Source organism: Meleagris gallopavo, chromosome 6 (genome assembly GCF_905368555.1).
Source record: "Meleagris gallopavo chromosome 6, MGAL_WU_HG_1.1, whole genome shotgun sequence".
NCBI classification, from domain to species: domain Eukaryota; kingdom Metazoa; phylum Chordata; class Aves; order Galliformes; family Phasianidae; genus Meleagris; species Meleagris gallopavo.
In genome coordinates, this window is record NC_139409.1 from 3,322,451 (window position 1) to 3,335,710 (window position 13,260).

At 41.5% G+C, this 13,260-nt stretch overlaps 1 protein-coding gene across 1 annotated transcript in view; it reads left to right on the forward strand.

The window, feature by feature from the left end:
* Positions 1–10,479, forward strand: part of TMIE (transmembrane inner ear) — a 44,204-nt gene extending 33,725 nt beyond the window's left edge. Inside the window, exons 4-5 of the mRNA XM_031554014.2 lie at positions 1,163–1,312; positions 5,868–10,479. Of these exons, the coding sequence (XP_031409874.2) occupies positions 1,163–1,312; positions 5,868–6,199 (482 nt within the window). The 3' untranslated portion in view covers positions 6,200–10,479. The remainder of the gene's footprint in view (positions 1–1,162; positions 1,313–5,867) is intronic.
* Positions 10,480–13,260: the final 2,781 nt, after the last annotated feature.

A 13,260-nucleotide genomic window follows, 5' to 3' on the forward strand; every position in this document is an offset into this window, starting at 1 on the left:
AAAGGGAGTGATATTTTTGGCAGCAAAAAGGGATAAGGGACTTGCTTCACTTTGCGTGGTAACTTCATACTGGTCTCAACTAAAGCACTAAGGATAGTGTCTTTCTTCTTTCCTTTTCTCTTCTATTATATGAAGACACTGTGCAGATTTTGTTCCTGGTTATCATGATCCTCTGCTTAGGAAAGGCTGAACTAGCACAGGGCAAACTTCTAGGATATAAACTGACACCAAAGAAATGATCTGCATGACGGTTGTGCAGACTCTGCACGAGGATTTTACTCCTGGTGAATGAGAAAATCTCAACTTGAAACCAAAAATAACCAGTTGTTTTTGGCTTTTCCTTGAATTAGTCCCAAAAGCCTGATCCTTTGCTCATGACAGAAATAGAAAGCCAGAACAGGTGACTAGACTGATGAAATATGTAAAAAGTTGGATGCCTGCTATTTTCTCATAGAGTTGATGCATCATGAGAGAACTCCAGTTAAGGTAAGAGGCAGAGCACGTAAAACTGACCATACAACATCTTTCTGCTCACAAGTTTCTGCCCCTAAGCAGAGTTTGCAAGGCATATACATAAGCTTAAGCATTCAGATAGCTTGAATGGGTAAACTTACATTGACTTTGACAAAGGTGCCCAGGAAAGAGTAACTCAAAGGTTCATGTCGCCTATGAGGTCTTGTGCTTCTTTACATGGAGCAAAGCTACGGGACAAATAATTGCATGGTTACTAGTTTCAAAGCCTCATCACCTTTTTCCCTGAAGTTCTGTTTTGTTGTTTTCAGAGGTTATACATGGAATCAATTATTTGATCAAGCTAATGAAGTCCTAGTCTAGGCAACAAAGCTATTTCATTTTAATGAATTGCCTGAAACATGGTTAGATTTGCAGATGGAAATTCTGAAGTAATGTACAGATTTGAGAATTAATGAAAAATATATCTTCCTAGATATATTCTTTCTTTTATCTTTACCATAATTCAGCTGAAGAGTATGAGTTCTATATTTTCAGAGAACCAAATTGCTTCAAACTGTGTGACTCTGTTCCTCAGATGGATACTTCCACTGACGTAAATGGCTCCAGGTTCTCACTTAAAGAAACCAGTGCTAAGCAGAGATCTGCTCATCTAAGATGAATGCTCTTGCTTGTCTTTCTCCTTTCCTAGTTATTACCCTGTGCTGTATCTTCAAGTGCCGGATTCCCCGGACAAAGAAAGAGATTGAGGCACGATATGCTCAACGACAAGCAGCCAAGACATATGCAGACAAACTGGAGACTGTGCCACCACTCAATGAGCTGACAGAGATCCCTGGAGGTAATTTGCATGCCCTCAGCTACACATAAGACCTGTCTCTTCTTTTGGGGTTGTTTTCCATATGCATGAATGGAAAGGGTTAGGTCATCCCTACATATAAGTCAGTGTGGCTTCTTGAGCATAACCATGAAGATATTGCCATGATTTGGTAAGTCCCTTCTGTTCACATGCACTGTTCTAAACCTGCAGCATATGTGGCAGCAGATACAATCATTCAGATGAAGGGGACAGTTTCTCCAATAGTGTAAGTCAGGGTTAATCTTTTGCACTTTGTATTTAAAAATTCCAAAGAATCCGTTCCGTTTTAAGGACAATTTCTGGGTTGGAGGTATGTGTCAGTAGGAAGAAAAAACTAAAACTTCACACTGCCCAGAAATTGTTTGCCCTATTTGGATGGCCAAGAGTATTTCTGTCACTGGTCTCTGCTTCTCTCACTCTCCTTTCCTGATTCTGTACCCTAGGCTCTACTGAAACTCTCCCAACTCTCTCTGGTCATGTCCAGTCCAGACCTCTCAGCTCCCTGCCTGTGCTGAAAGAAGAAGATGAAATGGCCCTACAAGGAAATTAGGGGACTGCCTTCCTGTCTGTCTGTCTGTCTATGGCTTCTCTTTTCCATGGCTTCCTATGAGATGCACCATGTCTTGGACTCTCTGCTTCTCAGTTGCCTTTCTGCATTTCACCTCTGTTTTCACAGTAACTTTTAATGAAAATCTTTATTTTTTCGTTCTGTTTGCTGTGTCTCTGCAAGCATTGTGGTCTGTAGTTGTGTAGAAACCTGTAGTTTCTTTAGCTCACAACATTATGTTTCAATTCCTGAAAATGATGGAAGAAGTAGAAAACATTATTGTGTGAATTTAGTCCTACACCAGCAAAATACAGAAATGTGCTTAATAGTAAGCACTTACACATACCTCAGTGTTTCCAAAGTGTTTAGTCTATGCCAACACCATAAACTGAAGATGGCCAGACTGCTGTCTTGAACTGATCACAGTTGGCATAAATATACCCTTGCCTATGCTGTTAAATTAAAGTACTTCAAAATCAAAGGCCATCCCAAGGTCTACTTAACACTCACATATATATATATATATATAAAAGAAATCACACATGGAATTACTTAATATTATATCCTTTGACTTTCTGGCCAAAATACCAAATTCTGATTCTATAAGAGTCCTAAAATTCCACAGAATATGAAGGTTAATGCATATAGACAGCTGAAAGCCAAACTCATTCATCTGCTCCATCTTCTTTCTGCCTAGCTGTTAATTCTAGAAAACCTATAAATTCAGAGTTAAAATATCCCAAAGAGACAGAGAGGGCTTTTGGGCAGCAGAGTGACAATTTCACTGCATACTTTTGGATCTCCTATGAGCAGCCCTCTCAACACAACACATCAATGTGTGGTGTATATTTAGTTGGACCATAGTAAACTATTGCATCATGAATAAATCACCATAAGAAAGCAATTTATTAGAAGTTACCTGCACCATACAGCCTTTATCCCATGAAATGTATGAGTAGTTGACCACACTTTGACTTTGTGAGAATCTCAGAGCTATGGTCTGTCCTGGCAGGGTAGGAATCAAGTGGATAACGTGTTGGTGAGAGGCTGCTGAAGTCCGGTTATGTCTCCTGAATACATGTGTTTTGAACCTCTTGGTCCTCTGTGGGCAGATACAAATATGCCCTGAAGGAGTTGGGACTGAGGAGGGCTCCATCCATCCACAATTATGTTATGCACATCTGTGGAGAAGTCTTCATCAATTTGAGACGTTATTCATTCAGAGAGCGGTGAAGAACTGGAATAGGTTGCACAGAGAAGTTGTGGATGCCCCTTTGGAGGCATTCAAGTCCAGTTTGGATGGGGCCCTGGGCAGCCTGATCTGGTGGGTGGCATCCAGCCCATGGCAAGGATTGGAACTGGATGATCTTTAAGTTCTCTTCCAGCCCAAACCATTCTATGACTCACAGTGAAAACAAAAAGGATTTGATTCCTTTCACAGTAAAGGAGATGCTGAAGTGAAGTAGGTAAATTGTGTCTTAAAAATGCCTGTATGCTTTCAGTCTTGGAGACCCAAATGGACTGACTCATCTTTGATGCTGAAATGGTAGACACAAAAGCCATGTGTGATCAAACCCACTAGTCTGGCCTCCTTCTGAGATCACTGTGAATCGTGACCTCAGAAGGTTTTCATTTTGTGATTTAGGCATTACAATGCAACATATGCAAACCTTCAGGTTTCATCTCTGTGCTACTATTATTCTTATTCCTCTCTGTCAGAGTGCTATGGACTCCCGTGTTGCTCCATTGGCATTTGGCAGCCCACCTTGATTTATCTGGTCATGAAATATAACGTATGTGTTCACTGACTATATATATACTTTCACTGTGACAGCTCCCAGTAGACCCAGTCGAGGCCAAAGAGACAACCTGAATGATTTTAATTACTGAATGGCCGTTAAATGCTGTAAAGCTTTCTGTAATTGTCAAATGCTATTAATCATGAATACATTACAATGCTTAAATACTCTCATTTCTTGGCATCATTTGACTCTGTGATGGATTCTTATAGCTGCCAAATTTCTCTCCATGCACTTTCCTGAGTGTTGTACGTGGCAAGCCCTTTATATGGACATAAGAGAAAACAGACTTTAGGTTTCAGTGTATAAAATGTTAGAAACAGTTTATTTTGCCCTGTCTCACAGTCTGTGGGAGGAGTACAAGCAGAACTGAGCCCTTGCTGTGAATTGAGATGCACAATCTGGGTCCATGGCTTGGGAAATCTTCAAGTTTTCTGGTTCAGAGCAGCTAAGCTGACTTCTTGGGAGTTTATCTAGTTCCTAACACATTTCTCCAGGAAGCAGGCAGTGTTGATTTTGTTGGCTTTGGTTGGTTGGTTGGTCAGTTTTGTGGTTTTCTTGTATGTTTGTTTGTTTATTGTTGTTTTCTCATTTTTTCATATGAGATGTCTGGATTTCCTCCTTGGTTGTAAGAAAAAGTCTGCACTGTTTCACTTCCATCTGTATGTACAAATGAATTACCAGTTTCCAAGGTCAAAAGATAACATTTTATATCAGTGTGCCATCAGAAAGAATACTTTTGGTTAACGTTATAAATGCAGGTTTTATTCCTCCTTATTTTACACTGCCGTCATCTAGAAATGACTCTACAGATATCCATAGCAGGGAGGTCTGGGGCTGCTTGGCTCCACGTAGGGATTGAGACATCTCACCAAAGGTTCACTCTTTACCAAATTACCTCCTGATCCAGTTCACTGCCACTTTTCCTTGGCATCTTATCCTAACTGTCAGCTGAAGAAAGCTGACCAGGCTGACCAATAATCCTCCTGCTCATGGCCAGGTCATTCTGACATCTTGGCTAAGCTGGATAATTGTGTTAACTTGGTTGTTTATTTACACACCTGAGTCCTACAATGAGGCTTTTCAGGAAAAGAGATAATGGGAAACTTAACGCATTTTTGCCTGTTTCTTTTTTCAAAACTGTATACCTTGCTGCTCATGTGCAAAGGAAAAACTAATCTGTGTTTGAGTGTTGTATTGCAGCTTGAAAGGAGAATTCAGTGCATCAAGTTCTGAGCTCAGCAATACTTTTGAGAAAATTAAACACTTCTATTAGAAGTAAAAAGAAATAAATCTATATTCTTTGACAGGATAATTTGTCTGCAGACCCAGTGTTACATATGGGTCGTCTTCTGTGGGTACTGAATCCAAGGTATTCCTAAGTAAAGACATTCCGTAAGTAAAGGTATTATCAGCATCCTACAACTACGATGGATTAAAACACACCAAAACAGAGCTAGCTCTGTATAAGAGCTAATTGTTATGTGCCCATGGCATGTTTTTACCATTGATTACAGTGGTGCAGTTAGGAAACCAGTCCCATGGTGCCAAATCTGGACAGGACATAAGAAGATCCTACTTTGTAACCATGTGCTGAGCCTCTCATCTTCTGCTTGACTGTCTCTGAGAGCAGAGAACCCCAGCAGAATGCTCACTGCCCACCCAATGCAGAAATCCGACCAACAAAGCAAAGCAAAAATACAATCAAACAAGCAAAACAAAATGAAACAAAATAATGATAATAAAGCAAAAAGCCAAAAGCCAAACCCAAACCAATCAAAGAAACAAAAAGAAATGAAAAACAGGCCAGAGTTGTACTTAATTGCATCAGAGAGGTTTCTGTTCCTTTGCCCGGAAGGAGACTGCTCTGCATTGAATGCCTCTATTGGGAAATGCTTATGAGCTGTTCTTCTGAAGTGCAGGGACCAGATCTGACCAATTATTTCTTCCAACAAAGCCACAACTCTGGTCTTCAAATTATCGGTTCTTCTTTACCCCATTAGTCTATCTTCTCAAAACAAAGGCATGAAAAGCTACTAGCCAGTGAGGAAAATTATTATAGGGACAAAGCGACAGTGTTTTTCTTTTGTCCAGGATTTGTCAGTGGGGTGCAAAAGTTTTATACTCTTTGCATCTGTTGTCACTCCAATTTAACTGCCTTTTTATTTTCTTTTTCCATCCTCATATACAGCTCAGGTAGCAGAAGAAAAAAAGGAAGAAGTTCCTACTGTCTCTGGAAAAGTGGACAAGGCTCAGGGTAAGAAAGATGCATCCAAGAAGAAGGATGGTGAGAAAGACGGATCCAAGAAAGAAGGGAAGGATGCCAAGAAAAAAGATGGAGAAAAAGGAGAAAAAGGAGAAAAAGGAGAAAAGGGAGAAAAGGGAGAAAAAGGCAGTAATGAAAAGAAACAAGGTGGTGGAAAGAAAGGTGAAAAAGAAGGTGAAGAAGCAAAATCAGGGGGAAGCTCCAAAGCTAATGGCAAAGCTGGTGGGAATGCCAAAGCTCCAGCAAAGAAGAAGTGACCCTGCTGAAAGACTGCTGGCAGTATTTCGGGCAGGGCAATGCTGTATTTTTGTGGATGGAGCACTGGGAGCAGATAACATCTGCTGTTCCAGGTACTCAGGGTGTTGAGTGCCAGTAGATGTACAGATTGATTATATTTTGAAGACCAAGTCACTATTTTTTTGTTCTCCAAAGGAAAAATCTGACAATTTGGCTGGACAGTGGCCTGCAAAAATATGTATTGTGTGTACTACATGATAATAACTGAGACTAAACTACAGCCTGCACGGAGAACCTGGTGTGTGGATAAGCATGGAAACAGACAGAGATGTGCATTCCTTCAACTAATAGGAGGAGATTGGCAGTTTGTTTAAATTTGTTCTTCATGAAGACTTAGAGGCTTTTGATGAACATAACTAACACTCACTACATGGAGTTTGTACATTTTAGGCATTAATTAAATTCTCAATGCTAAAACCCAAAGAATGGAGTTTTCTAAGTCATAGCTCATGTGGTTCCTGAAAGTTGACTTGGACACATGGGAGAAAGCTTTTCTTCCTCCTTCTCTGATGCCTCTTTCTCTGAACTGCTGAAGAAAGTACTTCCTTAGACACAAAACTGCCTATTTCCCAGAAGATGCATCCACCTTTTTCTCTTTCCTGATGAAAGGCACATCAATCAAGCTGCAGGAAGATGGGCAAAGAATAAAAAGGCATCAGTAATGTGTGATTAGGAGCTGCCCTCATTTTGCCATCTCTTCCAAGGAGGCTGCAGATGTCGATAGCCCTCTGAGATAAAGGAGATGTGAAAGCCCAGCACGTTGCAGCAGAACTCAGGATCTCCAGGGTGTACTCATATCTTCTCTCTTCCTGAGCAGATTTGAACCCAGGGATTTTGCTGCACTTCCACGTTTCTCTCACCTCCCGGAGAATTTTCTGGAGTTCTTATAACAGCACTGGATTTTCTCCTTGTGTGTTTTGTAAATTTCTCAACAATTTATGCTTCAAGATGGACAGCCATGATAGCATGGAGTATTCAGGCTCACAAATACAAAACATTCACTCTAATGAGAGTTTGCAAGCTATTCTGATGACAGGGGCACCGTCTGTGAGTATACAGACCAGTGTAATTTTGTCTGCACTGTAGGGCAAGAAGAGAGCCATCTCTATGATCCCGGTGGATCCCTTCCAACTTGGGATATTCTATGATTCTATGATCTCCAGTAGGTTGTAAGTCTCAAGCCCCAGTGAGTTAGATTTATGTGAATCCATCTATTTTCTATCCGTTCTGTGGTTTCAACACACAGAGAACTGATCTACCCCTGCAAAGACATTTCTCATTTGTTCCATCTTGCCTTTCTCTTTTTTCCTTGTCAACCCATCCCATTCTGAATGCAAAACAAAGGCTATTATTTCCTACAGTATTAATGAGGTTATCAGCTCATGAAAGGCCTCAAAACCAGTACAGCTAGTGAAGGGATTGTGTAGGATTTATAGAATCATAGAACATCTGGAGTTGGATGGGGCCCATAAGGATCATCGAGTCCAACTCGTAGGGTTGAGTAACAAGGATGGGAAAGACATTCACAAGCACATAAATATTTGGTAGTAGAGTGAATGGTGACAATCCACTGGCTCCAGGGATAATCTGGCATTCTATACAGAAAGCAGTTCTGACCCTATGTGTTTGGAGCCCTAAATCTCCATCCACTGTCATGTAACCCATGATGAGTAAAAATAGAATCATAGAATTATAGAATCACTAAGGTTGGAAAAGACCAATAAGATGAAGTCCAATCCCAACCCACTCCCACCAGGCCCACTGACCACATCTCCACTGTTCTGGGACATCTCCAGGGATGGTAACTCCACCTCCTCCCTGGGCAGCTGCTCTTTAGGAGAAGATATTATTCCTAATATTCCATCTGAAATTTCCCCTTGTGCAACTTAAAGCCATTACCTCTTGTCCTGTCATTACTGTGTAGAAAGGGCTTGCCCTCACTTCGCTACATCCTCCTTTCAGGTCACTGTAGGCAATGATAAGGTCTCCCCTGAGCTTCCTCTTCTCCAAACTGAACAATCCCAGTTCCCTCAGCTGTTCCCCATAAATCTTGTATTCCAAACCTTTCACAAGTAAAAAGCCAAGCACAAGTGGCAGAACAGCTTCCTCCTTTCCGTTGCACAGGCTTATGGCACAGGACAATGACCAAGTTGTAGATAGGGTCAGGAAAAAGGACTTTTATCTACCACTGGAGAAAATGGGAATATAAGGGTCATACAGACAGCTGGGGAGGAAACACTTAGGGAGAATAATTTAAAAAAGAAATACCTACTTTCAGGCAGTTCTCATTGCCTGAGGGCACAGGGGTCAGTCCCTAGGAACTGCACAACTGAACTTACTGCACCTGAGCTTACTGTGTATTTTGGGCTCTGAGTGGATGCCTGTATCTTACAGACTCCAGTCCACAGGTACAAGCCTCTGTAGAATGAGATCCAGCTGTGATCAAAGCAAGAAGGCCCACTTCCCTGTCCTGCAGCTCTGAGAAGGATCAGCTCAGGATCACCTGGTTGTGTACATCACTTTGTCTCCTGTTTGTCACTTACAGTGTGTGGGTAGAATGAAGAGAATGCATTACAGTGAGTTGCAGACATTCAGGAAAACATTTCACCTAACAAAACTTGTCGTAATACATGAAGAAACCGTGGAAGGAACTAAATGTATAGGTATGGCCCAAAAAATGATATGTGTTTTCTCCAAGCTTGTATTAAAATGTCCAGCATATTACTGAGATGAGTATTCCTGAGATGAGTATTATACATCAGAGTGAGTGTAAAAAACATTGCTGGAATGGAGCACATTGACCAGAGTGAGATGAGAACTACTTTTCACACCACCAGATGGAGAAGTTGCACTGGAAAAAATTTCATTCACAGCTTCTGAAGCTTTGCAAAGTGATTCATTAATGACAAAATTGGAGACACACTAATTTCTCTGGAAACATAAGTGTGACAACAAATCCAAAAGCAGGATTTAAGACTCGAGGCTCAGGCACCCAGGTATTAATGATCACATCTCTGCTTTCATTATGTGGTGTGTGCCTGACATGGGAGGAAAGAAGAATCAGAGATACTTCTGTTAGGATGACTTGCAGGATCTCCTGCTCTCCACTAGAGGGGACTTTGTTCTTTCTCTATAATATCTGAGACAACTTTAAAAGCAGTTTGTGCTGGATGGATTTTGTCTTATTTGTGGTGTTAAACTGAGCCTGGCTTTTGTTACCACTCTTTTTTGATCTTAAGAAGACTTTCACAACATCGTTTTTTCTTCCTGAGCCATCTTCTTTTTCCAGTATTATTCTTCCTTTTGTCTGTGGATGTGACAGTTTGCTTAAAATCCCACTGATGATATAAAAGTTATCAGGAAAGCTATTATTGCCTTCAGGGGATGAACGTTGAGCTGGACTGTCCACGGAAGGCTACAGTAAAGATCATGAGTCTGGATGAGGAATTCAACAGGAGGGGGCTGGGAAGCTGGAGTTCTGAATTCCATCCTGGTTAATTTTGGAGAAAAAAAAAAAAAAAGCCAATGGATAAACTGCAGGCATTATTATTATTGTTGTTGTTTTTTTCTCTCAATTTCCATCACTGTTTTCGCTTTTGATGTTACCAATGAAAAGCAGTGTGAAAAATGAGCATAGATTTCTGCTGTTTTGCCAGGGGACTGTACAACCACAGTACACCTATTGCTAGCCAGTTGCATGATACCCTTTCAACACATAGCTTTCTTTGGAGGATGGAACCCCCTGGAGTTATTAAAGCAGCCCCAGAGACTCTCAAAGAAAAATAATATTCTTTTTGCTCTCTTTTTGTGTACTTTCCTACACAATGTGACTCTGAACCAACTCTGATTGGTTTCATAAAGCAGGTTTAAGTATTAGCAGTGTCTTGGTTCTGCCTTCTCTGTGCCCATCTCCCTTTTGAGATGGATCAAGGAAGAAATCTGGATCACCAATGCCATCCCAATCACTTCATTAGACCCATGGAGAACAAATGAGTGCCAGGGAAGCCTGGCACTGGAGATTCCTTCTTCCACCAGGTGATGTGGATTCCCAAATCTGACACAAAGCTCTTTCTCCTTCCAGTGGCCAAAATGAATAAACGATTGAACAAATGGATCAACCCCCAAATACTTCCAGGACTGAAGATGGAACATTTCACCTGTAGGTCATGGTTGATCTTTATCTCACGGGGATGATTGGCCTTTTTCTTTTTTTTTTTTTTTGGTAGGCTTAAAGGAAAAAAAAAAAAAAGTCATTTTCAGAAATAAAGAGTTTCCAAAAGCTCTTCTTTCCATATTTTCATTTCCTTTTATTTTGGAGGGTCAGAAATTTGGGCACTTTGAGCATGTACCTGCAAACTCAGTAAAGAAGCACCCTCTTGAAGCATAACTCCCTACCCACTAAGGCATCATACAAAAACAAGGAGAACACGAGCTCTCTACTAATTCTAATTTCACATGGCACCTTGTTTCTCACTCCTCTCATTTCTATACAAAAAGCCAAAACATTTTTATGGTCCTAATCTTTTCTGACTGAAGAAAATACATCTTCTTTTGCTGATGTACTGAGCCTCTCATGCAATCTGAGAAGGGTCAAGCAGGGTAACTGGAGCACAAAGGACAGTCTACTTAATGTCATAAGCAAAATCTGGGATAAGACTTGACCACTGATCTTGTGAAACAAGGTTTTGTGCATATTTCATTCTTAAGACTCTCCAGGGACTTGATCTATCATAATAGTGGTAAAGGTCCCTGAACTTTGCTGTCTTCTCTTACCAGAAAACTGCATATGAAAACAAAATTATTAGCAGGGTGCTCATGGGATACAATAGAATTGTTCCTATTTAAGCCATAATAGAAATGCACGTTCACTTTCAAAATCTACTGTTGAGAAACTGAAGAGGTGATACACTGCACGGGAGGAAGTAATTTTGCTTTAAAGATAGGGGAAAATGGGGAAAAAAAAAAAGAGATTTTTGTAATTTAATTTAATTTTTGTAATTTTTGTAATTTAACTTTCTTTAGATGGGCTTAAGTCTGTGATTTTTTAGAAGAGACAGTCTTCTTTTACAAGGAAACCAGAGGAGTCCTCCAGAGAAGCAGCACTGTGTGCTTGACCTGTTCTTTTTGCCTTTCCTGTGTGGTTCTGTGTTGCCATTCAGAACAAGTGGTACCAGGAACCTTTGACTAACCTGACACTGGAACGATGCTGGATTTTGGTGGCTTTGCACAGACAACCTATTTTATGACCCTCTGTAACACATTCCTATGTTCTCCTGTAACACTTCCTACATTCTGTAACATATTCTACTTGTTGCCCGGGGTCTTAAAGGGTAGATAATAGCAGGACAAGGGGGAACGGTTTTAAGGTGAAGGAGGGAAGATTTAAGTTGGATATCAGAGGAAAGTTCTGTACTATGAGAGCGGTGAGATGCTGGAACTGCTGCCCAGAGAGGTTGTGGATGCCCCGTCCATCCCTGGAGGTGTTCAAGACCAGGTTGGATGGGGCCCTGGGCAGCCTGGGCTGGTATGAAATGGGGAGGTTGGTGGCCCTGCCTGTGGTGGGGGGAGTTTGAGATTGGTGACCCTCAAGGTCCGTTCCAACCCAAGCCATTCTATGAAAAAATATTTCTACCTCTTAAAGACCTTGCCATCCCCTTGCATGCAAAATCCTACCTATGGCTGATTCAACTCTGAATTATCTGTCCCTCAGCATAAGGAGGGGTGGATTTGAAGCAGACCTTCTGAAAGCAGAAAGCTATCTCTGCTTTGCAGTAAGGGTCTACCCTTTGCCATTTGTCCCTGCTACAGAATGAAGTGCTGTTTTCCCTCCATCACAGCCTCAATCTTCTTGGTTCCAAGCACATCTCTTTCCTTGCTCAAAGATAGAAAGAAGCTGGTGGGGGGCTTTTTCCATAGGCAGTGCATTCAGAATACCCGTTTAATGAGTTTATTTTACAGGCCTTCAAATATTCCCTGGCTCCATGCTATCACGCAGTGGTATATCTTGCTGATGCCAGTGCTTCCATATGGGGATTATGATTTTTTAAAATTCATTTTAAACATCCCTGGAGACTTTATTAAGATTTCCTGTAAGACGACAGGGAGTCTAATACAGAGGGAAAGAAACAGGAACTTCGATTTTCACCAGAACAGGGGCTTGATTTTATAAATGAAACACACTCCTCTATCCCCCACCCTGTCCCCATTCCATTTCCCCTTCTCCAGCTCATAAAACAGACCCTGGGATCAATGCCCCATGTGTATAGAAATAGAGACTAATCATTTAATTTCTATGGCTTTCTGTCCAACATGTGGCTGAGCCGGGAGAGGGACAGAACCACTGTGTAGGGCACAAGTCCTGTCCTGGTTGGAAGAGAGTCAAGAGCAAGTGGTTGGGATAGCAGATAGATGGACAAGGAAGGAGGGATGCTCACTGAGGGTCACTTGTGCTGGACATTGCTGGTTGTTACTGGAAGAGCTTAACACATATTTCCCCTTTTTGTTTTCTGACTTAGAGGCCACGCCACTGGGTGGTGGCATGTAGTTGAGAGGACGGGTACCAGGGAGATGCTGTCTGTAGCACTGTTGCTGGAAAAGCTCTCTCCTGGGAGATACAGACCATCAGCCAACAGCAAAAACATTATGTGGAGTATTAGGTCCTTCTGACATCCTATCCCCTGAACAGGACCTATTGCATGATGGATAAGCAAGCTTCAGGCTGTCCTCTGAACTCAAAGGGAAAGGAGAAGAAGGAATAGGGGTTCGAGGCAGCAGGACACAGTAGGGACAGAGGCACACTGACTTCTTTGCTGGAACGGTATTTATAAGCCCATGTTGGTTTTTTAAGAGCTGGCTGTGAGGAAAAGACCTGGATGTGGAGGCTGTGAATGCAGAATACCAAAGGAAGATGCGGAACGTAACAGTAGAGACTGCAGAAAAGGTCTCTTCCTAGAAGGTTTTCGGGAACCAACCAAAGGCCAGAACTTGCTTTAGGTATAAGCAACATTCTGGATTCCTACAG